The 25718-nt window shown below is 42.0% G+C and overlaps 1 protein-coding gene across 1 annotated transcript in view; it reads right to left on the bottom strand.

Moving 5' to 3' along the window:
* Positions 1-25718, bottom strand: part of cadps2 (Ca++-dependent secretion activator 2) — a 152883-nt gene that overhangs the window by 26055 nt on the left and 101110 nt on the right. Inside the window, exons 15-21 of the mRNA XM_079163449.1 lie at positions 23819-23882; positions 22837-22960; positions 22025-22125; positions 16030-16186; positions 11507-11648; positions 5266-5421; positions 4677-4824 (exon numbers count right to left, since the gene is read on the bottom strand). Coding sequence (XP_079019575.1) covers positions 4677-4824; positions 5266-5421; positions 11507-11648; positions 16030-16186; positions 22025-22125; positions 22837-22960; positions 23819-23882 — 892 coding nt within the window. The remainder of the gene's footprint in view (positions 1-4676; positions 4825-5265; positions 5422-11506; positions 11649-16029; positions 16187-22024; positions 22126-22836; positions 22961-23818; positions 23883-25718) is intronic.

Below are 25718 nucleotides of genomic sequence, written 5' to 3' on the forward strand. Positions count from 1 at the left end.
CTTGGAAAAGCGAAGGAATCTGAAGGATACTTTTTTGTGCGTCTCCCCACAATTAGAGCAGCCTTGTATTTCTCTAAAGCATCGGTCCAGCTGCGAGGACCAAAGGCTCACACGAGATTCAATTAATCCGCCATTTCATGTCTCGCCCCCCCCCCCCCACCCTAAAACATATTCATGGCACCTTTTCCCTTGAAGGAAGGAGAGGAAAAAAAAAAAAGGCTGGGGCTGATGGCTGAATGGCAGCAGCAGCGGGGGAGTTCATCTCTTGGCGACAATGCCCTTTCACTGGCCGTCTAAAGAACACCCAAATTAAAAATTTCAATCAACAAAGCGCACAGATCGCTGACAAATTGTGGGTCCTGGGAGGTCACCGCCGACAGCCCTAATTTTCTTCCCCCCCCCCCCTCCGCAAGTTCACAAAATGGCAGTTCTCTTTCAGCGCTCTCCCAATCGTTTTTGGCAAATCTTGAGAGCTTATCTTGTTTTTTTTCCCCTCTCTCCTTACCTCAATTAACATTGCTGCTTTCCCCTCTTTTGTTCCTACAAAGGGCTCCATGAAAAGCAGAGAGCAGGAGGAGAAACGGTTTGGTCTTTGCCAAAAAAAAAAAAAAAAAAAGAAATGAAAAGAACAATTAGAGCTTTTAAAAACATTGATGTGGTCGTTGAGCTGCAGCAAACGCTGCTACTTCAGCTCTGTGAGATGTTTTAGATTCTGAACCGGGTCATATTTTCAACAAGACCCCCCCTCTCGCCCCCCCCCCCCCCCCCCGGACACTATTCAAATGACCTGAGCAACAAAAAGACAGCAGGCTGATAAGCATCCTCATTGATTTGGGCTGATCAGCCCCGTTTAGCAGGTTTAGCTGTAAATGCAGAATTCATTAATCCAGCAGAGGAGTTTCTCCTCAAGTGCAGCTTCGTCACAGGCGGTCTCTGCTCGCTTGCCAGTTCCTCCCCACGTCTTGCAGGCGGTGGAAATCTGGACGCCGTTGTTCCCACAAAAGAAAACAAGACGGGGAAAAAAGGGCAGCGGAATTTTCCGCTGAGGCGTCAGAAACGGTCAAATGCTTCGGTGCAGATCGACGCACTATAACCCCCGCCCCCCCCACGGCTGAAAACTGACCACAGCAAGAGGTCCGGATCAAGTTCACACTGACGTATTCAAGACCCTTCAGACTGCCGGTCAGGGGTCGGAGGTCAGGAGGCCTCGTTCACAACGCCTACTGGCGAGTGAACGCGGACGTGCATCAACTGAACCGTATTCATGGGAATCAATGAGTCTGCTGATGTTGAAAGAACCGCAAACACCACAGAGAACCTCATATACTTTAAAATCAATCAACACAGTCGCTGAAATAAAATGTTGGCATTGTAGGTTTCTGCAAACCAAGTATACGTTGAATCGAGACGTTTCTGAAGCAATAATACGTTTCTTATAAACATTTCTAGACACGTGGACTGACCGCCCGGCGGGGCTTTTGCCGTTTCCGAACTGCATTCTTAACAACGTTTAGGTTCAGTGGAAGCTTTGGGTTCAAATAGTAACGATACTCTTGGTTTCAAGCGGGGTTAGGGTACGTCAAAAACAAACGTAATCCGGGAGTTCCTTCGAATTGTACTTGATGCAGTCTCGGTCGATGGGAACGTCATTTTTAGGAATCCAGGCTGTTTTTTGTTCCAATGCATCACAATGTTACGAACTACTGACAGTTTCCAACGGTCAGTTATAGGCAAAGGCAGACAAACAGAAATTCTGGTTTCAATTTAACATTTATTAATGTGGTTATTATAAAGAGTTACTAAACTTTGTTCTTTAGGTGGAGAAGTGTGACATGAGATAAGAAGGATACGGTGAGAGGCGATAGAGGGACTTACCCATTGTTTGTCAATCTGGGATTCAAACAATGACGTGCAGGACACGTGGACATGAGAGACGGGAGGACACGAGACAAGGAGAAGAGTCAGTTTTCAAAACACATCAGTGACATTTTTCTATTGTGACATTGTACAATTACAAGAGTTTTCAACCCGTTTTCACAGTCTGAGTTTAAATATCTCTCCTATTGTCGGCTGTAAAAATCAAACACATAAATGAGCAGCGAGCAGACGAGTTGTAAAAGCTTTTCACATAAACTCCCGAGAACATCAATCATCAAGGTTATTGTTGGGGCTGAATGAAGTTCAGTCTGACAAACCGAACAAAACGTGGAACGGAGGTTCGTCGTGTTTGGAGACCCAGAAGCACTTCATGGAATCAGTCCGTCCGTCTCAACTGAACCGTCAAAACGATCGATTAGTTCGTGTCTCAATTCAAGATGTAAAGTCTTCACTCACAGCATTTGGTTCTCTACCATCACCGTCTCGTTGGCTGATGTTAGGATCTGATCTCTGGATGGAGATTTGTGCACGTAATGCAGAAACTTGTAGCTGTTTCCCGTTAGCAACAAGCACGGCGGCTCGTAGAGCTCAAAGCACTGCAAACAGTCTCGATTTAACAAATCCATGATTTGACTTTCGGAATTGAAGGTTCAATCCAATTTTTAGGTTTTTCTTTTAGCGCTGACGGCCATGCCATTGTTTTTGGGAAGGTACCACACTATATGGTCACATTTCAATAATTGATTTAACATATAAAATAAACTACAACAAATACGATGCAGCTTGAGTTCTGCAGGTTTCTTGTCGTACACCTGAATGCCTCATGAAGTGACGCAATCAAGTTTAAGTGGAAAGCTGACTGCGGCTGAAATCGCCAAACAGTTCTCTGAGTGCTGCTTTCTCTCCATTGGCTGGTTCTAAATCTTCTATAGCCAACAACTTGCCACACTGATGGCTTCAGACAAGCAGAACGATTTTCCATTTTAGTTATTTTCTCCGTCATCTCCGACTCCAACAATAACCATCGTGTCTTAAAAAGGTGCAGCCGCCGGCTACCGGAGAGCTACGCTGCGTCGTCTCTGAAGTGTTTTAGGAATCAGCGATCCTTCCGTTGACATCGAATGGTCCTAATCTTGACTCCCCTCGTAAGCAGATGAAGAATCATCTTCACTAAGTTGACGTTTTCGTGTGTCTACTGGCGGGTGAAGATGTTTCTTCATCTTCTTGTGTGGCGTCACGTAGAACGTGTGCTGAAGGTCAGCGCTACGAGCTGACTGGCGTGGAAGCCAGTCACGCTTTGCCGATTGCAAATGAAACGCCGGAGCTGGAAGACCCGCCTGCTGGTCCCAGGTCAGCTACAACAGCAGCAGACGCACCGCTTCTGACATATACGTTTGTGTGATTTGAAAGTTTAAATACAGCCACAGCTGAACTAATGATTCCTCCTAATGCACATTTGTTTTTTATTCTATTTTTGTCTTTTGTATTTTGTATTATTACAGCCTGTTGTGTAAAACATGCCAGTACAACACTACAGCGGGTCTGTATGGGAGCTGTTTGTGCGCATGCAGCTGGTTTACAGAGTGTCCTTCTGCAGGCAGGTATTCAGTGATTGTCAGCAGCGATAAATGGACAGACCGTGTTGTCGAGCAGCGGTGGCTCGGAGCCGGAGAAGAGAGGGAGCTGAAGGTCAACAGAGCAGCGAGCTTAGCTCTCTGTCAAGACCGTCTGCAGCCAAAGGGGCTTCGCTCTCAGCGAACGCCAAGGCTGCCGCCTCACACAGGCTTCACGGCCGTCCATTTAACAGCTCGAGTCGAGTGAACACAAATACACCTGAACCGCCCGTCTGCGCCGGATGTTCGGAGGGAAACGGTGGCGTTTCGGTGGCTGATCTGACGGTTCAGTGTGAGGCTGAAAATAAAAGATGACTGAGGTTTTTTAGAAGCTGATACACATTCACTCAGCAAGGAACGAGTCTCTGATGGTGAGCTCACCGTCTTAAGTGATTTAGTCTGATATTCAGCCAACACTCATTTTATCTACAAATAACATTCTGCCAATTCTCTTGTTCCAGTTTCTCCTCGTTTCAGATTATTTCTCAAAATGAGTTCTTGTGTTAAACTAGATAAGATAAAACCGAGATCAGGGATTGGTCACACCAGCATGTATGATTTCAGACCACAGTCAGAGTAACAACGTAACGGGACAACATAGAGTAACAACGTAACGCAACAACGTAGAGTGACAACGTAACGTGACAACGTAGAGTGACAACATAACGGGACAACATAGAGTAACATAGAGTGACAACGTAACGGGACAACATAGAGTAACAACGTAACGTGACAACGTAACGTGACAACATAGTAACAACGTAACGTGACAACATAGAGTAACAACGTAACGTGACAACATAGAGTAACAACGTAACGTGACAACGTAACGTGACAACATAGTAACAACGTAACGTGACAACATAGAGTAACAACGTAACGTGACAATGTAACGTGACAACGTAACGTGACAATGTAACGTGACAACGTAGAGTAACAACGTAGAGTGACAACGTAACAACGTAACGGGACAACGTAGAGAGTAACAACGTAACGTGACAACGTTTACTTTTGGTTTCAGATTTTCTGCAGTGACAAATCATTCAGATCTGATTTTGAATATTCGGATGGAGATGTTTGTGTGAGGACTGACAGCAGTGATCCTTTTCCACTTCGGGTTAAAACCTTCAGCTAAAAGTCTAACGCGAACACAAGGGGAGAAAGGTCACGTGACCGCTAGCTTACCTCCTGACCGGTGTCCAGCACGCAGAGTTTGGAGCACTGCTTCTTGGCGTCCATCAGCACGTTGAACATGGTGCAGACCGACAGCGCCACCCTGAAGTCCGTTGACTTAGTCGCCTTTTGCATTTTGGAATCAAAGGCAGATTTTGTTCTGTAAGGCAAAACACAAAAATGGCTGAAATGTAACCTATTTTCTGTAAAAGTGTGACACATATCTGTGAATGTTTCTGTTAAATTACAAAAAAGTAATTTTACATGTAATTTCTATGTATGTCGAAATACAATTCGAAAGACAGATAGACCTTCATAGAAAGCGTCACAAAAGTGAGTTTTCTGACTTTTAAGGTTTTCAGGCTGGAAATGATTATTCTCATATTTGTACTTGAGCTTGCTGATGTCATAAACTCAGAAGCGAATTACAAGATCGACAGTTGTGTTTATTTACTGGGTTGTATTCTATCTTCATAGTATAAAAAAAAGGGATTCACGTTGGCAGATGTGTGGTACAATAAGAGAGAGAAAGAGTGAGAAGGATCCGGACAGATGTGAACCCAGAGGTCCTGATCCAGCTGCGGCGACCTCTCAGTCTGACCTCTTGACACAGGCCTCCATCATGTCGCTGGCCATCAGTTTGAGTCTCTGCTCCAGATGTTTGGCGAACTCGGGCTCCGGCCAGTGGAGGTCCAGCACGAACATCTGCAGAGCATCCAGCTTCCAGAACAAGTCCTCCGAGGTGGCCGAGCCGTTACTGCGGGGAGTGACGGAGAGGGTTACCGGCGGAACGTCACAAAGACAACGACAACAACGCACCGTCGTGTTTTCCACCAAACTCTTGTTTTGGTACGTTTGTAGAGTGTTTGTAGAGGATCTCTATTCTTTTGAAAGACGACCACACTTCTTGTGTGTCAGTCCTGTAATTTACTGCTCGTCATTTTCCAAACCATTCGACAGTATTTAAGGGTTGATTGTCTCCTTTCTTTTCAGGTGTAGTAGAGTTATGTAGCTTTTAAACAGTGAAACGTGAATTACTTTGAATATAATGCTGATTTGGCTACCTTTCCTGTTGTAAATACATATAAACTTGGAATAATGTGGTATAGTTTCAGATTTTCTTCCTCTTTTGGTTTTGGAATTTTCTCAGGAAAGTAAACATTTTCTTCCGTTGTTTGTGCAGAGTTGCTTTAAACAACCTTCAGGCGTATGTATTTAAAAGTTTTTTTACATTTTGGATCTACATTTCTATGTATTAGGCTATGTAACGCGTCACTGCGCAGTATGGAGGGAGACTTTTGATGTCTAAATCCTGTGATTTAAAAAAAACGCTCCAACACCTGAGGCTTCACAGTTTGCTTGTTGGAATTTTCTTTGCAACCAAGTTTCCTGGAAACTATATATACTATTATTAAGAAAATTGCAGACCCAAACAATTAAGTCTTATCAAACATTGTCAATGTAAATTATTAATTTCATTCCATGTTCTTCAATGTTTGCCTTCTAGGCTTGATTTTCTGAAGACATTGGTCATAAATGCAACGTTTTCATTCAACACACACGTTGTGGACTGTGATGGGTTATTACTCTGCAGCAAACTGTCCAAAGAAGAAGAGAGGAAGAAAAAATTAATCTAAGAAGTAAATACTAAAGGCAAACTATTCCTGATTTGTATTTAATGTGCACAAACCGGTTGGAACCTCACTGGTATTTCGTACAACCAGCGGTGACAGTAAACGCATCACACTGAGTGTATTGAGGATCTTCAACAGGTTTTAGGTGGTTTTGATGCAGAGCTGTGAGACAGATGGACGTCTTCCCCGCCTTCTCCCCTGCGAACAGGTTACACAGCAACACATGGCAACGCCTCGCCGCCACCGACATCCAAGTGTACAGCGCCCCGGCTAGAATGACAGCCACAGGAGGATGGCGGATGGCGGGGGAGGGAGGAGAGGGGGTTAAACCAAGTACCACTCGCTCCCTCACTTTTCTCACTTCGCCTTTAAAAGACTGTTACCTTAACAAGTGGCGCACAGGAATAAACGCTTTGGGCTCGAGTCCGCGGTGCAATTAAACGCTCGGCGGCTATCCCCCTCATGTCTAATTAGTGGTGCTCTTCTGTGAGCGCGCTCCGCCCGGCTCCCCGGGGAACGGGACGATCCCACTCGCCCGTCTGTGCTCGCTAATGAAGTGCCAGCTTTTTTTCTTCTTTTTTTTTTTTCATTGGATCGAGGAGGGCCAAGTGAAGTGAGGTAGAGGAACAGTGCGGTCTGTGTTGTGGGAAAAAAGGCTGGGGGAGTCGGAAACGTGGAGCCTTTTTAAGAAACCACCACCACCAGCCTCCTGGTCGAGCGTTGGTGGCCCCAACATGGCCGCCGACGCTGGCAGTTCTGCTGCAGACTCCAAAACAAACCGACAGAGACATGAAAGCATAGCAAGGATTCTGAATTGTTAGTTTATTTCTAATGTAGATTATTTCCTCGATTGTTTTGGGTTCAAACAACTGATCATTTAGTCCAATGGTAGACAATCAACACTAGCAATGAGTGTAGAAGAGAACTCTCATCCGTGGACGGTTATTTACGGATTTTCCCCCCATCTGCAAAGACCCACCCTACTCGGCCTCTCATTGGCTGGTACTTGTTGACTTCTTCAACGTTTATTGGTGGAAATTTGGTAGATTAATGACTTCAACTCAGATGAGGATGTAGAAGTTCTTCTACATGATTACAAAGTCCTGAAATGGCCAAAAATGTTGCTATGTCTATATCGATGGAAGAAAATTACAGATTAGAGATTTAAATTTGTGTTTGTCATTATTAATCTTAATGTCGATATGGCACACTGATCAACAAGAACATCTTAAAATGGCACTTCATGTCTACAAGCTGCAGACCCCTGATTTAGTTCAGACAATGTCTGAGAATGGTGTGAAATGTCCATCAAACGTCTCGTTTTGTCATTTACGTAATAAAACACAGAAAAACTGCAAATACTCACATTTGGGGAACTGGAACGGGAGAATGACTAAAGATGAGACATATTTTTTCCCAATAACTGTCTTTGTTTAGTATTAATTATTAGATTTATTAGGTTTCCTTCTGTCTCGAGGCTCGATCCCACCAGCGGCACCATTTTGTGATGAACTGAGTTCTTTTCAAAGGCCTCGCTGCGATCAGGGGACTCATTTGTGGAGGCAACTTTGGTGAACTTTGACACGTAGCTGTTGACCAACAGCAAGCCGTTGCAACAGTTCTGACCTTTGAGTGATCGGAAAGCCAGAGAGTCTAAAATAGAGGAAGCTAATAGTTTATTAGCCGTGTGTCATCATCCAGTTGTTGGAGGATAAAATGCTCCACATCAACATGAACTCACCTACTTTCTGTTTGTTAGTTATTACTTTGGGTGATTAAAATCAGCCCTGATTATATTACATTGATAATAAACAGAAGGATGTGGGTACTGGAGCGAGGATTTTTCTTGGACATGGAGAGTCAAAGAGCATAAAACAGTGTAAACGTTCTCAGTTTTGTTTGCTATGTTTTGAGCCAGAGGGACATTTCGCAGGGTAAAAGGAGGAGCTGGGTTTTACTGAATAAACTTCTCTCCACTTACAAGATGTCAGGTAGATTTATCCCTTGCAAGCTGCAATAGAAAATTGAGGCATTGTGTCATTATTACACTGATATTCTTCACATCGCGACATGCACACCGCACAGCGCGTCACAACATGCTCACCAATGAGTCTCTGAGATAACAATCGCATGCAGGCGGCGCCCCGTCGACAAAAGAGCCTCAGTGTCACAGAAACAATTTCAAAAAACCACGAGCCGGGCCCTCGAAGACGAGAATAATGCCGCATGCTCTCTGGCTCGCTGTCAGAGACTTAACGGCGTCACACAGGTGCTGTGGAAGGACTTATAAACTTGAGCGTGGCTTCGTGCAAAAAGAAGAAAAGTTTCTCGACTCTTTGACAAACATGCGGACAGACGGACAGAAACAGAGCTGATCATTCGGGACAGACAGTCCTGACTAGAGGTCTTCACACATAACCTGACAAAACCACACTCTCGTCTCGCTTTAATACCGATTCACGTCGAATGTGTTTAATGCTGACTGGCAGGACGACATGTTTACTCAGCCAGTGAAAATGCAGCAAATGTCTGACTTGAATGCGTCCTCATGGCGTTTCCTTGCAGCCCTGCAGGATACTGAGGTTCACTTTAGGACTTTAGGTCTTTTTTTAGCCGAGCTAGCCGCTCGGGGAATGTCAGTGTTCTCTGGTTCAACTATTGGATGGATTTCCACGAGATAAAGATCAGATAGATGATGTCCAGAGGATTTCCATTTACTTGTGTTACATTTTCAATTCATTACAGAATACATCAAACTGTTTCTGTTAGCCTCCCGTAAACATTAGCATGTTTAGCTTCAGGATGAGCACTTTTGTCAGTATTCCATTTATGAAGCATAATAATACTGAATAAAACTGAGAAAAAAATCAAACTGAAGGTATATACTGTAAATATACACTATACATAAATAAATATATATACATGTTCATATGTTAACGTGGTAGACTTACATATTAGCATTAGCATACAAAATGGTACGCTAATATTAGCATAGATCAGCTGTACTCTGAGCCTATTGCAAACACAGCATGTTACCATGCTAACGTTAGGAACATGTAATAAGTAAGTAACAACATAACACCGTAACGTAACAATGTAATGTAACAACGCAACAATGCAACGTAACAACGCAACGTAACGTAACAACGCAACGTAACACCGCAACATAACAATGTAATGTAACAACATAATATAACAATGCAATGTGACAACGTAATGCAACAACAGAACTTAACAATGTAACGTAACAATGTAACGTAACAACGTAACGTAACAACGTAACGTAACAACGTAACGGAACAACGGAACAGAACATTGGAACGAAACAGAGTAATGTACCAATGTAATATAAAAAGTAACTAGCGTAAAGAAATAAAATCCGCCCTTAGTGGACTTTCTTTTGTAACAACCGTAAAAATGTAACGTAACAAGCGTGAAGTCAACGTTGACTTTCGCTTTCACACGGGACACGAATAGCAGTCTGCTAAGTCCCGTGTTTGTTTGACCCGTCCACCCTCAGTGGACGTCCTCTACGTTATAATCTTTACGGTATCTTTTATTTCTGGACACCATCTTGTATTAATCTTGGTTATAAAATGATCAGACCGTGTGAAGACCTCGAGTCCAGTCTACCCCCCCCCCCCCCCCCCCACCCCCCACCCCCACCCCCCACCCCCCCATACATACGTGTTCTCATACAGCGGCCCCATCCAGGCGGGTGCAGAGAAGCTGGGCATCTGTGGCAGCGTGAGAGGGAGGCTGGGGACTTTGGGAAGAGGAACGCTCGCTAGATTGTTAGTTAACGACCTGCCGGGAAGGAGTCAGCGGAGAGGTCGATGGACGGCGGGAAAGGAAAAATGTTAAAAGAATGAAAGAGAAGAAATAGTGACAGTAACCACAGCGCACACACACACACACACACACACACACACACACACAGAAGAATAGTAACATATAATAGCAGCCACTTGTTCTGCCTGCAGTAATTGATCAATAGCAAACACTATTAAAAGACAGAAAAGTCATTGCTCTCTTCTATTCATTCTATTTCCTTTCAGTAGGTGTGTTGGTGTACGAGTGCAGCTCTCGCTGCATTGTTCCTGACTGCAGCATGTCCTTGCTTTCTGAGCTTTATATTCAGCTCTGTCCTGTGCAGCCTTAGGTTTGTTCTTTGACTTTTGTTTTCTGTTACATTCATGCAGCAGCCAGTATGACACCTCAACAAACCATCGCTGATGAGAGTGAACAAAAGGTACAACTGACAGTGAGAGATGGAACTGACCGAGCTCGAGAAGGCCAGAGGGGGAATCATATCAGATAAAGACTGTTCAGAATAAACAACTCTGGCTCGAATGCCCATGGAGATAAAATCTGTAAATCTGTTCTACCGAGTGTTTGCTTCCTCTGCACGACGTCGTACCACACCTGGAGCTCCTCAGAAGCCGAGCGGTTTGCCGGTCCGACTTTCACATTTTGTTGATGAATAATATTTTTTTATTGTTGTTCTGGTTATTTTCTTCCTCGCTGTACTTTAGCCTCCAGAAATAGTAAATACGGTTTGAAAGTCCAGCCATGAACGACATGGATCACAGATTTGAGTCTGCAAAGAGGTGTTTTATTTAGAAAATTGACCGGGTGCTCCAACGTCCGACTTCCTGTCCGGCCCGATCTGCTCTGTGCAACACCACGCGGCTCCGTCCAAAATAGACAATGAGCGCATCTTCAGCGGAGCAGAGCGGAGATCCGCTTCTGAAATATAAAAGTTGGCTAATACAAAAATTGGCTAAAGTGGCTGAAATTGAGTGCCTCTAAGAATTCTTACATTGTTGTTGTTTATAATGATAACTAGCTTTAATTCTCCTGTTTAATCCATCTGTAGATCAGTTTATTGGTATCTTTTATTTATGTATTGATCTTGTTGTCATGCCTTTAATGGCTATGTAAAGCACTTACACATAAACATGTTATAGTAATCATACTGACAAACAGGGTTGGAAAATAAAATGACTCAGCATTTACCCCAGAACTTGACTGTATTTAAAAACAATCTTACGGGAAACACAAACCGTCTGCTTTGTACCTGAACGCACCTTTTTAAATCTGCCTGTGTAGGAGAGAACTATCATCACTATACGGAGGATTCTTCACACTCTAGCCAGCAGCTGCAGCGACGTCTAGCGCTCATCGCTCACAGCGGCGGACTCTTACTTGACTGACTGCCAGGTCTCCTGCTCAAAGCCGCGGTGGATGGACTGGGCGATGGACGACTCCATCAGGTCGATGTAGCGCACCACCAGGGGGACGAACAGGTCCTGCAGGTGTTTGTGGAACGTCCCGTTGCACAGGTGAACTGTGATGAAGAAGATGTGACACCATTTAAATGAAAACAGACAAACCAGACTCCATAGTGTTGATGTAGAGTTTGATTTGTTACAGTAAGTCGGCGTGTCAGTTGCCTCTCGTTAAATGCATCGTGCCTTTTCAAAATAAACCTCCACCGTGGGAAATGGACTGCATGGTCTCAATCTCTAGTTTCAAGTCTTCTTCAATACAGCATGATGTTCATTTAGTGAATGATGGTCCATTTAGAGTCACACAGACCATAAAGCAGGGGATGCTTTAGGGCGGGGCTACTGTGATTGACAGGTCGGTATCATGGAGTTGCCCGATATGGGAGTTGTCCGTGTTTTCGTCTTCCAACTTAAACCCTTTCACAAAGGTAATTGTTAAATTTTGGTCACCAAAAAATGTCTAATTCAGCTTTCGGTTGCAATAATAAACCAACATGGCAACGGCCAAAATGCTGAAATCGAGGCTTCATAACATCAGTCCACAAGCCAATAGGTGACGTCACGATGACTACATCCACTTCTTATATACAGACTATGAGCAAAACCTGAACATTTCAAAAGTAGAATTTGTACTTAAAGGACCGACTGTGACTGCACAGGTGTTGGTTATATTGCGTAACCCCCCCCCCCCACTCCTTGTAGGTTTGAAAAAGACAGTGAAACAGACAGATGAATCCCCAGAGACGCTGACAGTCCACAGCGAGTTGAGACAAAGACAGACAGTGTTGGGTGAGAAGCGAGCAGGCTGGTCTCTCAGGGCTTCATTAGTTTTAATTCCTCTCCCGCTCTGCTCCGTCATGAGTAACACTAGCCTTTTTGCCCTCCAGAGAGGGAAGAACCAGCCTCCCTCGCAAAACCGCTCGCCATCACACGCTGACAATCAAGTGAGCATTTAAATAATCTACAGAACGACTGAATAATACACTTCACGATGACAATCCTCAAAAGAGTCGCTGAGATATATATCGAGTCACCTGAGATCGGCGGCCACTGCAGAGGTTTTGTTGATTTTTTCAGAACGGTTTTGAATATTTAAAAATAAAATGCTGTGAGCAATTAGAGAAGTCAAGGATTGTCCATAATTCATCAGTGTGAGGTTCAGAGAAGGCAAACGGTAAATAAACTTCATTATCCTCCAAACCTTTATTGTTCTACTTTTGTTACCAGAGTCTGTGACTGCGAATGAACTCAAACGAATCTCTCACTTCAGACATAATTATCAAAAAAATAAGGGACGACCTCATTTGTGCAAACAGTCAAAACTATGATTTCGCCAGTTCTGTAATTCGGCTTCTGTCTTGTTGCCTCATTACGCTTCAATTTAAGTTGACTAATGTTGTGACACTTGGAATAATTACGGCATTAACGCAGAATGGTAATTAGAAAAAAAAAGTATAAAAGATACGAGCCACAAAGAAAGAGATTTTTGGGGTTTCTTCACATAATGAATCACTTTTTTTTGTGTTCCCAGTAGTGCCCTTGGGCTGTCTGTCTATCTGCCTGCCTGTTACTGTATTCGAGGTACTTTGGCATCAGCCATGTTAAATAACGCCTCGCATCTCGCCAAATCTCTGCTGGCTCCGAGACAAAGCCTCGGAGCCGACGGAGGGCTTGGAAGGAGGAAACAATGAGACGTTTCTTTTTTTTTTTCTCCCCAACAGTCAAAGTGTGAACAGCGAGACTCTTCTGTTCACCGGGGAAGGAAAAAACGACAACAACCTGAAATACAGCAGTGCAACGTTTTTTAATCTGAAATTCCAAACATCTCTTTTTAGGTTGTTGTTCGCACCGTTGTGACCTTGAGGTGTAGAAAAGCACATTACGAACATAAGTGGGTGTGGATGTGTTCCAGAAAAATTATTCATCATTCATAAATCCACAAAATAAATGGAAAATGACGATGAAATCTCACCTTTAAGTTAATCTCTCTTTTATTTTCAGCTGCCATCTTTTATCAGTGAAGTTTGACTGATTCCATTTATCTTGTTCCACTTCTCTTTATAAAGTAAAGCACTTTGGATCAACTCTTGTGTTTGTGCTTTATAAATAGTTAGTTGATTGATTTAACTATGAATTATTAACGATAACAGGAGAGATGATCACGTGACAAATCCTGATGTATAGATCCACAGATGACCAAAGAGAACATTTCAAAACACCTTATTTATTACACAGGTATACTCCGTTAAAGCCGCCATGTTTTTTTCTATAAATCGTGGCTAAAACAAAAGCTTTACGTCTTTATATCAACATATTAACATTCAGACCAAAAAACTAATCACGACTCTTAAAGTCGTGGACTGTTTTGTCAAACAGTCGACTTCTCAGCCCACTACTTGTCTACATGTCCCTGAAAGTTATGTTCCCTTACAGCTAAACAGCATTCTCAAATATATTTTGCGGAAAACGTATTTCTTCCCGGGTTACGGTTGCAGTTTCTTAAACACGCGGTTAAAATCGGGGAAAATTTAAGCGAAACAAAAACGTAGCAAAACCACTTTGTTAGGTTTAGTAAAAGATCATTGTTTGACATAAAATAAGTACGTTTGTTACGTAACTTAAGTTAGCTTAACGTTAAAATAAGTCAACGTTGACTTTTGGGTTCTCATGGGACGATACGGACATTTCTCGTCACGGTTATGCTGGCCAAAGTAAAAGCGATTCACAATAATCCTGATGAACATTAAAATTTGCTAAAAAACTTACTGGAATCCTTTAGTGATTTTTATTCCATCACAGATGGAAATAAGTGAATATTTTCAGTGAAAATCCTAAATCTCGAATAAGGTAATCATAAAGCGTACTGTGCACCTGCATAAATACAGGATGCATTTAACAAGTCTTTTATTCCTGTAGCTGATATTCTTTTTTAAATCGACGATAGTGAGCTAGACAGCCTTTTCAAGTCACTAGTGAGGATATTCACGATTATCCCCATAATGAAAATTCATCACGATCAAATGCTTTTTTTTGCGTTACACAATAAAATATTCTATATCGTCCCGTCTTTGGTCTCCTGCTGACAGGCAGACGGGTCAGCTGACCGCGTTAACAAGCCTTGTTGTCTCACCCGGGTTAATTAGCGCTCTTAGCGGAGAGTACGATAGGAAACTAATGGCAACAGCGGCTGAGTGAGGTGGCCAACGGATCACAAAGGTAATTCCTATTTATGGAGTCTTATTATTGCTCTGCAGGTGAATCTTTATATTAATTTGTTGTTGAAACAATCCAATTACCCCCAGTTCATTATTTTAAGTTATGCAGTTACATTTGAAGGTGTAAAGACTTCATTACCCAGAAAGAAAATATGAGGCGAATTTACTAAAGTCCTCTTTCTCAGTGAAAGTGTGTTGGTGTGGTGGGAGGTGAAGGTTATAGAGGCGAAGGCAAGTGGACATCTCAATGTCTGAAAAGTGAAGCCACCGTGTGATTGACAGGTCGGTATCACAGCATCGTGATACCTCTCACAGTTGTACGTGTTTTCGTTTTCTTACTCTTTAAAAAGACGGAAACTTGAACTCTTTCACAGTGTGTTTTTAGTTCATGTAACATTTGGGTCGTCTAAAAATGTCTTATTCAGCGTTCAGCTGTACTTAACTCCGCCGTCTGATGCAAGGAGACGGCGGCCAAGAACCAAGATGGCGAACTCAAGGCTTCAACGCGGCAGTCCACAAAGCAACGAGTGACGTCACGTCCACTTCTTACATAGTCAATGGGAGGTTGTGAGATCAGAGCAAAACTAGAAAGAATTTCCTTGGATTCAGTTTCTTTCACTTTCTGATTTTCCACCAGAGAGAAAACTGAAAGAATTGAATTTGGAGAGAATCTGCAGCAGCTCTGCGTGTGTGTGATAGTGTGTGTGTGTGTGTGTGATTGTGTGTGAGGAGGATGATCTCACTGCTGCACACACTTGTTGGTTCAGAGCCCACAGAAACTGGCAGAGTGAAGCTGTGATTACAGGCAGCGGGAAATTATTCACTGAACCGTTACTGACGACTCAAATCACAATAAACCTTCTGCGGTGAACTCGATCAGCTTAATTTCCGCTCCGCAAAAGAAACAAGCGGGAGTTCGTTGCATGTGCGAGAACGATTGTAACGAGGCATCAGAGAAGAAAGAGGTCACAGACTGATGAAGGCGAGTTTTTAAAGATCACAATCTGCTCTCGTTTCTTAATGTCACACTGAGTTGACCCCCAGCTTTAACGTCGCAAACACAAAAATCTGACATTAATAAAGGTTTTTACAGCTGGTCTGGCTGTGATTAACGGAGTAGTTTTAAGTAGTTTAAAGAAAACATGCTTTTCAATCCTGCCGGCAGGTTTTGGGCATTCAGCTCAAAGCACAGCTGAGTCACCTAGAGAGTAAAGGTCAAACTCACGGTCCAGTCGCAGGAAGTTGTTGAGGAGCTGGAACAACGGGAAGCTGTCCCAGGAGTCGACGGGCTGGACCTGCAGAGCGCCGTCCATGTCGGCTTTGTACAGAGACAGAAAGGCCTCGGCGTGTTCGGCCATCAGCTCCGGCCACCACGAGAAAGCCTGAGAGACGCAGAGAGAGATGTGACGAGACGACATCACAGGAGACAAAATAGTCAGATAGGTCGACAGGAAGTTGTCTTAGTTTTGGTACAATGACAGGAGCCAACTCACAACCTGTTTACATGCAACACCAACAACATGCTACATGCTAACCTTAATCAAGTGGTTATTACTGTTACACAACGACAGTTCACAAAGGTAATTCTTATTTCTAGCGTATTATTATTACTAATATCTACTACTACTACTGCTGTTGTTGCTACTACTACTACTACTGTTGTTGTTGCTACTACTACTACTACTACTGTTGCTGCTACTACTACTGCTGCTGTTGTTGCTACTACTACTACTACTACTACTACTGTTGTTGTTGCTACTACTACTACTGCTGCTGTTGCTACTACTACTACTACTACTACTACTACTACTACTACTACTACTACTACTACTACTACTACTACTGCTGCTACTACTACTACTACTACTGTTGTTGTTGCTACTACTACTGTTGCTGCTACTACTACTGCTGCTGTTACTACTACTACTACTACTACTACTACTACTACTACTACTACTACTACTACTACTGCTGCTACTACTACTACTACTACTGCTGCTGTTGCTACTACTACTACTACTGTTGTTGTTGCTACTACTACTACTACTACTACTACTACTACTGCTGCTGTTGCTACTACTACTACTACTACTACTACTGTTGTTGTTGCTACTACTACTGTTGCTGCTACTACTACTGCTGCTGTTGCTACTACTACTACTACTGTTGTTGTTGCTACTACTACTACTACTACTACTACTACTACTGTTGTTGCTACTACTACTACTGTTGTTGCTACTACTACTACTACTACTACTACTGTTGTTGCTACTACTACTACTACTACTACTACTACTACTACTACTACTACTACTACTACTACTACTACTGTTGTTGCTACTACTACTACTACTAGTACTGTTGTTGCTACTACTACTACTACTAGTACTGTTGTTGCTACTACTACTACTACTACTACTACTACTGTTGCTACTACTACTACTGTTGTTGCTACTACTACTACTGTTGTTGCTACTACTACTACTACTGTTGATGCTACTACTACTACTGTTGTTGCTACTACTACTACTACTGTTGATGCTACTACTACTACTACTACTACTATTGCTACTACTACTACTACTACTGTTGCTACTACTACTACTACTACTACTACTACTACTACTACTACTACTACTACTACTACTACTGTTGTTGCTACTACTACTACTACTACTACTACTGTTGTTGCTACTACTACTACTACTAGTACTGTTGTTGCTACTACTACTACTACTAGTACTGTTGTTGCTACTACTACTACTACTACTACTGCTACTACTACTACTACTACTACTACTACTACTGTTGTTGCTACTACTACTACTGTTGTTGCTACTACTACTACTACTACTACTGTTGATGCTACTACTACTACTACTACTACTGTTGCTACTACTACTACTACTACTGTTGCTACTACTACTACTACTACTACTACTACTACTGTTGTTGCTACTACTACTACTACTGTTGTTGCTACTACTACTACTGTTGTTGCTACTACTACTACTACTGTTGATGCTACTACTACTACTACTACTACTGTTGCTACTACTACTACTACTACTACTACTACTACTACTACTACTACTACTACTACTGTTGTTGCTACTACTACTACTACTACTACTACTACTACTACTACTACTACTACTACTACTACTACTACTACTACTACTACTGTTGCTGCTGCTGCCCACTTGCTCTTCCGTATTGAGCACCTTTATTGTGTTCCTTCGTCTTCAGAGTGGTTTTACCACTAAAAGCTGGACCTTTCCAGATTTAGACATATTTATACAATTAAAACACCTGGACTACACACAGGCGATCGCCGTTTAACTAAATAAATGTCTCCACGAGTGTGTCCTGTTAACTGGGTGAATAATAGCATTTTGTATTTTAGATATTTAGTGCATTCAAATCCCTTTGACATTAAAGTGTCCTTTTCAGTAAATCAGCATAAAGAAACTTGATAAAACACGACCACATCTCAGGGGAGTGAATCCTTGTTATGAGCACTGTGTGTCTAACGTCTCATAAAGGTCCAAAACGTCCCGATCTGATTAAAGAAACCTGACCTGTTAAAAGCTGCAGGAATCTAAATAAATGAAGGCAGAAGTCTTTAGTTGCTGCTTTTAAACTGAAATAGAGGAAAAAGAAAAAAAACATCCAGAAGAGCTGTTTCATTCCGACTGTGTGGATCTCCAGCGGACAGAGGTCAGCCTGCTCAGGTGAACGCTGCTGTTGAAGACTAAAGGACATCTGAGAGAAAAGTGCAACCAGCCTTGAATCCCAAGCCTTTCAAACGCGCCTTTTCAGTTTCCTTTTACTGACAACAAACAGCATTAAACCAGTCTGACGATTCTCCAACAATCTCTACTCTTTAGTCTCAAGGCATCGGTTTCAATAACGGCTGATTGTAAAGATCGGTCCATCAAGAAAGACAAAGAGATGAGAAAGAAGCAGAGGAGTCAAAGAGAAGCAGGAGATGCAAGGACGAGAGAGGAATAAAGGACTATTAGAGACACAGATGAAAAGTAAAACAGAAAGGTTAGGAAAGGCTATTAAGTATGACTAAAAGGGAAGTAGGGTAAAAGAGAAAACAAAGGAGGACTGGAAGAAACCAAGAAAGAGCAGAGGAAAGAAAGGACAATAGTAAGAAAGAGAGAGAGAGAAGGGAGAGAATATGAAAGAAGTAACTAACATGAACAAGGAAGGATTGGAAGAGAGTGGGGAAGAAGAGACCGAAGAACGGAGGAAAGGAAAAGGAAGAAGTGACAAGTTAAAGAAGAATAGAAGAAAGAAGAATAACTGGAAGAAATAAGAGGAAATGAAAAAGTTGTGTTAAGTGTACTTTGAAGAGCAATAGCTGTTTCTCACGGCTTTAACAAAGTAGGAGTATTAGAATAATTGCTCTATTAATAATACAGTTCTGTTTAGAAATGATGTTTTTCCAATAAAAACTGACATAATTCAGTCGTGATTATAGTACCGCAAGAACTCCTTCAACTCGTTTTTGAGTAAGAAGACGAAGACTTTTTAGCAATCCTGTGGCCATGAATCACGTTAATTCAGCAACAAAAAGACGGTTGGCAGTGACGCATGGAGAGCAAGGTCTGATGGAGCTCTGGATCCCACATATCCACAGCAATACCACGAAAAACACAAACATGGGCGGCAGACGACTGAAAGACTCATACGGAAAAAAAACTCACCTCTCTTCCCTTCCCACGGTGGAATACAAAACAGAGAAACAGAAAGGAGCGTCAGATAAATTATAACAACTTGAATGTGATTTTCAAGGTGTCTGCAGTGGTTTTCTTCGGGGGGGGGGGGGGCTTAGAGAGAGCTTTACACTTTGACCAGCAGCAACATTAAGCATTGGCTTCACTTGGCAGAACCAGATGTTTGCGCCTGTTAGCACGTTAGCAGAACCAGATGTTTGCTCCTGTTAGCACGTTAGCAGAACCAGATGTTTGCTCCTGGTTAGCACGTTAGCAGAACCAGATGTTTGCTCCTGTTAGCACGTTAGCAGAACCAGATGTTTGTTCCTGGTTAGCACGTTAGCAGAACCAGATGTTTGCTCCTGTTAGCACGTTAGCAGAACCAGATGTTTGCTCCTGTTAGCACGTTAGCAGAACTAGATGTTTGGTCCTGGTTAGCAAGTTAGCAGAACCAGATGTTTGCTCGTGGTTAGCACGTTAGCAGAGCAGCTGTAGCAACAACAGTTCTGTGTTTTATCTACGACAGAGTTTACAAGCACACAACTTCAGGATGTCACTGCGCTAATACGAAGCGCTTTGACTTGTTCCTAATATTTATTTTTTGTAAATTCTATAACCGTTTCTACACAGTTTTAAACAAGCCAGGGAGATGGTCTTCAGTCTCTAGCTCAGCGATTTAGAGACTGACTTTGGGATTAAAGTCCCACTCCGCTCAAAAATGTCTTCACAGTGGTGTTTCAGCTGCGGTAGTGAGTTTCAGGTGGGGGATGGGGGGATGGGGGTTACTCATCCTGCAGTCTTGAGGGATCGCTGTGATCTGAGGAGGATTTTCTCTTCAGTTTACTTTTTTGTATTTGTTATTGAATGAGAAGCATTGTTGGTGTGTTTTATGCGTGTCTGTAATCTTGAGGGTGTTAAAACACAAATGAATATCTAATTACCAAAAATTTTAAAATCTAATCCACCAGCTGAAGGAGGAAAGATTCTGTGAACTCACTTTAAAATGAATATTCAACACGTGGACATGCCAGCAGGATGTTATGACATCACAACTAGTTTGGAGCCAATCACGTTCCAATAAGTAACTTTGTGCAAATGTCAAAAAACCTCCAAAGCACAACAAACTTTCCAGAGAAGCAGGACACGTCCGTTGTCCAGCAGCAACATTTTTGCGTGTGAATATTTAAACATGTCTCGACAGTGAAGACACCGCGAAGGACGATAAATAAACAACGAGATGGAGCGAGAAGTAAAACAACTATGATTCATCTCTAAATTTAATTGTGACAGCTTGCGGCGGCGGCGGCACAAAAAAAAAAAAAAAGCCTCTTAACTTGTAGTCAACATCACATCGGAAGCCCGGAGCACAGATCCACCAGTCACCATGGCAGCGGCAGATAAGCGTTATAAATAGAGCAGAAACAGATGCCTGAGCGCCACGCTGCCACTTAGGGCCGATCACAACCGCCACGTCTCGACACCTGCGATTGATCAGTTTTACACCCGTGCGTTTGGAGCCGTGGGCGTCGTTTTCACTGCCAACAGAGGAAAATGGACAGTGCTGCGAAAAGTGATCAAGAACGTTAATGAAATGATCAAGTGACTGCTGCCATCACTCAGACGGGAAGAACAAGAAAAGACAACAGAGTTTCTGCTGAAGACGAAATCGAATGTCTTCTTTAGCAGGTCCGCTAAACTCTGATGTCCTGTCATATAAAAGTTATTCCATCCAGATGTATTATGATTCATGTTTCAGAGCAGGGTTTGCCGCTTTCACCAGGCATTCAAATCAGATATGCATATTTTATTATAACTGCTGAACAATATACTGTTGAATATAATACATCCCAGCAACATGAAGGTATTCCGATTGAAAGAAAACTTGACTTTACCATTTTGTAGTGTGACGAGACGAGATCATATATTCATTGTGAGCAGAGCATCACAACACAAAAACAGCCACAAAGTACTTTGTATAAACTCATTTGGGAAATGACATTAACAGCAGCGCATACCGCTTTACTCCCGTCCAATCCTTTCACAATAAAAGCCCTAGATCTATACGCGGCATCACCGTTCAGCAGGGGAACTTAAATTCACTCAGAGCATTTAGATAAGAGGCCACTCAACAAAATAGCTCACGAAATTAAGGGCGCAGAGAAAATGACCCGAGCAGTGACCCGTGTGTTTCTTTATTTTGGCGATGAGCTCACTTTATAATCCTGGATATAAAAACTGTAGTGAGAAGGAAGCAGTGAGAGATTGGGTGCTGCAATTTGGCAGCCTTGCCAAAACATTTAATTATTTCTCTAAAATAAAAGTAGAGAAAATCAACAATGGAGACTCCCAGTGAAAAGTTCCTAAAGTGTAACTTTAACAACAATAACTCTAAAAGTGTATTTTAGGATGATGTCAAAACATGAGGTTTAGAGGTTGGGGTAAAAATACCGTTCAGCGTGAAACAAACGGAGTCGATAGAAATAAATCAAATACCTCGGAGTGATGTTCCTCGTTCTGCTGCAGGACTTCGATGCAGAGCTCTCCCAGTCTCATCATGTCCTCCAGTCTTTTCTCCGGAGCTGCCTGAAGATCCGCTGAAGGTCCGAACACAGCAGGAAACACCCGGGGTAGAGATATAAAACACTCCATTATAATACACATGACGAACGGGACTATGTTTCCCATTAACCTCAGCTGAAGGTTTGCTGCTCGATTAAACCATATCATTCACTGGTGAATGCTGCTGATTTCCTGCTCCTCAGAGGATGAACCCTTTGGATTTGAATGAACCCAAGAATTCATTCTAGCAACCTCAGGATAAACATGACTGAGTCCTCTGTCTGGACATTGTGGACCGCTGCACTTTAGTCTTTAATGTTACTGTGAGGCACTTTTAACTGGTTGTGAACCAGTCTCAGTGTAGTCCTGATCCTCTATATGAACCAGTCTCAGTGTAGTCCTGATCCTCTATCAGACCTCCATCAGTAAAGAGACCATCAGAAGGAAGATGGTCTATTTCTATAGAGTTATTCTTAAGCTCGTCATCGGAGCCACCGGGTCGGATTCTGGTGAAACCAGATGAACTCATGCAGGTTCACCAGAACCTCCTTCAGCTCAGACTCCAGCAGAGACCGGTCCACCGTGGACAGACCCAGATCCTCCAGCAGAGACCGGTCCACCGTAGATGAAGCATTTTAAAAACTGGATTCATCACATCTTCTTCTGGGGTTTCCTCACAGTAATAGAAACATACTGAAACACTGATGTGGACTCATCTGAACGGTTAAAACTCTCTAAACGCTCACCTTTAATCTGAGCGTACTCCATCAGCTGACTGTAGTTGATTTGAGCTGCGTTCTCCAAACATCTCTGCACCAGTTTCTTCATCTCCTCCTGAGGAACCGGTGTGGTGATGTCCTTCATCAGAACCTGAAACAACACGAACAACGGCCACATCAAGGTGAGGGGTTTGTTCAGATGTCATTCATAGCCTGATTTATACTTCATTTTATTGCAAAAAATATGGAGAAAATAGATTGTTTTTATGTCTGAAGTATTTTCTGAGAGTGATAGAAAGAGATATCTCAAACTCCCTCTGTGAAAACCTTCTACTCTAATATGTCAACAAAACATTTGAACCCGACTTTATCCAATATTCACAATTATGTTCTGGGTATGAATGAAAATGTGCACATATTTAATAAGAAAATAACTCATTTGCATATTCAAACATAACATTTCAGAAAACTTGTAATACAAAAAATGATTGCCTTAATGCCAGTAATCAACCGGGAACGTTTCATGGTGAGACCTATTAGTACAAATGTTAACGTATCTTTAAAGGCCGTTTTCTCTAAACAACATTAAGTGTTATTAAAAAAGAAATCCTCTCCATACAAAGCCCATACTGAGAAAAGCATTAAGATAGTAATTCATGTAACAACAACTTCCCAACTTACTTCCAACCAATAAGGAGTAATTAGTAAATCTTAGTCAATGGCCAAGTAGTAATCATGCAGAATAAAGCCTTAATAAGTGCTTTATAAAGAGTAATAAGTAGCCAATGTGCCACTAATATGCATGCTAATAAGCACCTGGTTAAAGGTGAATATGTGTACCTCAATATAACGTTTCGTACATACGTCAGTTACTTATTAGTTAGAGCGACGTCTTCATAATGACTGACGTTGGAGGCTTTTCTTTCAGCATCATTCAGAGATAATTTGATCATTATTGGCTCTGCTTCCAGGACGTTTGCACCATTGTATTTAAAATGTGCTGCCGTACCCGTTCCTGCAGGGAGAGCGTCGCCTTCAGGGCCCCATCTGGTCGTCCAAAGGGAAAGCAGTACCTGCAGATGTAAAAACGTGGGCGGTCATCACATTTAGAAGCAATGTCAAGGACAACTGTGTGTGTGTGGGTGAAAAAATAATGACAAGAAGAATAGGAAGACGGAAGCAGCGGCAGCAAGACATCAGTCAGCGTCAACAGATGGCTGCCTCCTTTCATCTAATTACACTGATGAAGGAAGCGTTTCTCACCTCGGGCTCCGTCTGAGCGCAGACGAGGAGGTTCAGGAGGTTTTCACGTCGCTAATTGACAAGTGAACAGAACTAAATAAACAAAAGCACGCGGTCACACGGGTCAGCCATTTATTGGACAAAAACCTACAGGCAGATGTTCACACTATATATATATATATATAAAAAGTATTATCAAGCAGTTGTTTAAAGATTCAGTTCATACTTCCAGTAAAAGTCACGAGTTTGTGATGTTCATTTCCATGACAAACATGTGAAAGAGCAGAATGTGTTGAAGAAGGCCTGAATCATCGCTGATGAACGTGACGCTGCTGTCAGGTTTACTGACAGAAAGAATGACATGCGTGATGTATGAACATCCGCAGAATGATGTTGGAAATTCATGTGTGACATTTATGAAACTATTTAAGGGGAAATTTAAATCAGATTAAACAGAAAAAAAGCTGGAAAAATGTCGTCATTAAGGGGGTCAGTGCGACTGTGGGACAGCTCTTAAAAATAAATAAATAAAAGACCTTTTTAATAGTCCTTAAAAAATAGTTTGCTACTGTCATCATTAAGAACTGTAACAAACGGTTATTTAATGCACTGGGCATTTTGATATGTTTGGTCGATTTTGCCTCCATAACTTCCAGACGAGAGGAGAGAAAACCAAAATAAATGAAGCAAGAAAAACCCAAAATACACATTTAGGAATTTATTTTACTACTTTGTCTGTTTGTGTCTGTAGATTTCTCCTAAATTCACCAAAAGTTACCATTAGATAATGCCTCATTTGCATATTTAAACATAACAATTTAGAAAACTTGTAAAACAAATAATACTTGTCTTGATGTGAGTGATGAAGTTTCATGGTGATCTCTATGAGTTCATGTCTCTAAATGTCTGTAGTTGAACTAAACGTCTCTTTAAAGGACGTTTTCTCTGAATGAGTTTGTTCTCAGACTCTGATGATAAATCTCCACTTCAGCAGCTCTTACACACACCAAACGTTACACGTTCACTCCTCTCTATGTGCTGAAGGTGAACACAGAAGGGTTTGTTCACACATCTCTCACACACTCATTTATAAAAACATTACATTATTAACAGTATTTTCTGATTAAAAACAAACAAAGATACCATAAATTCCCTCTCTAAAACTTTTGACTCTAACATGTCGACAAAATGTCAAGAATTTTGAACCTGGTTTCATCCAATGTTCACATTCACAATAGTTTGACTTGTATTTGCTGCGTATTATTTGCGGTGTTTTTAGCTGCATATCTGACTGAAGTCTTTTTCAGACACTAAATTAGTAGAAAGTTCTGCATAAAAATACCGGGAAAAAAACCTCAGTATGTTGATAAAAAGTACAACAATATGTTTCTCTTGAGATGTATTTGCTGTTGCAGATTAGTAGTATATAAAGGCAATACATAGGAGACGGCAATGGAACGGGTCAACATGCATCAGTGGAGGCTGAGTGCTGCTGTTTCTGTCATGAAAGGAAGTGAATTAAAGTACATTTAAAAAAGAATTGTTGATTGCGTTCATAGTGACACTTTGGGGGAGTGGCTTTGGAGGGAGGTCTGAAGGAACAACATGGCGACTTCCTTTACTAGTGTAAATAACCCGATTCATGTTTGGCAAGCAATCTGTTGCCT

Source organism: Pholis gunnellus (assembly GCF_910591455.1).
Source record: "Pholis gunnellus genome assembly, chromosome: 7".
Classification (NCBI taxonomy): domain Eukaryota; kingdom Metazoa; phylum Chordata; class Actinopteri; order Perciformes; family Pholidae; genus Pholis; species Pholis gunnellus.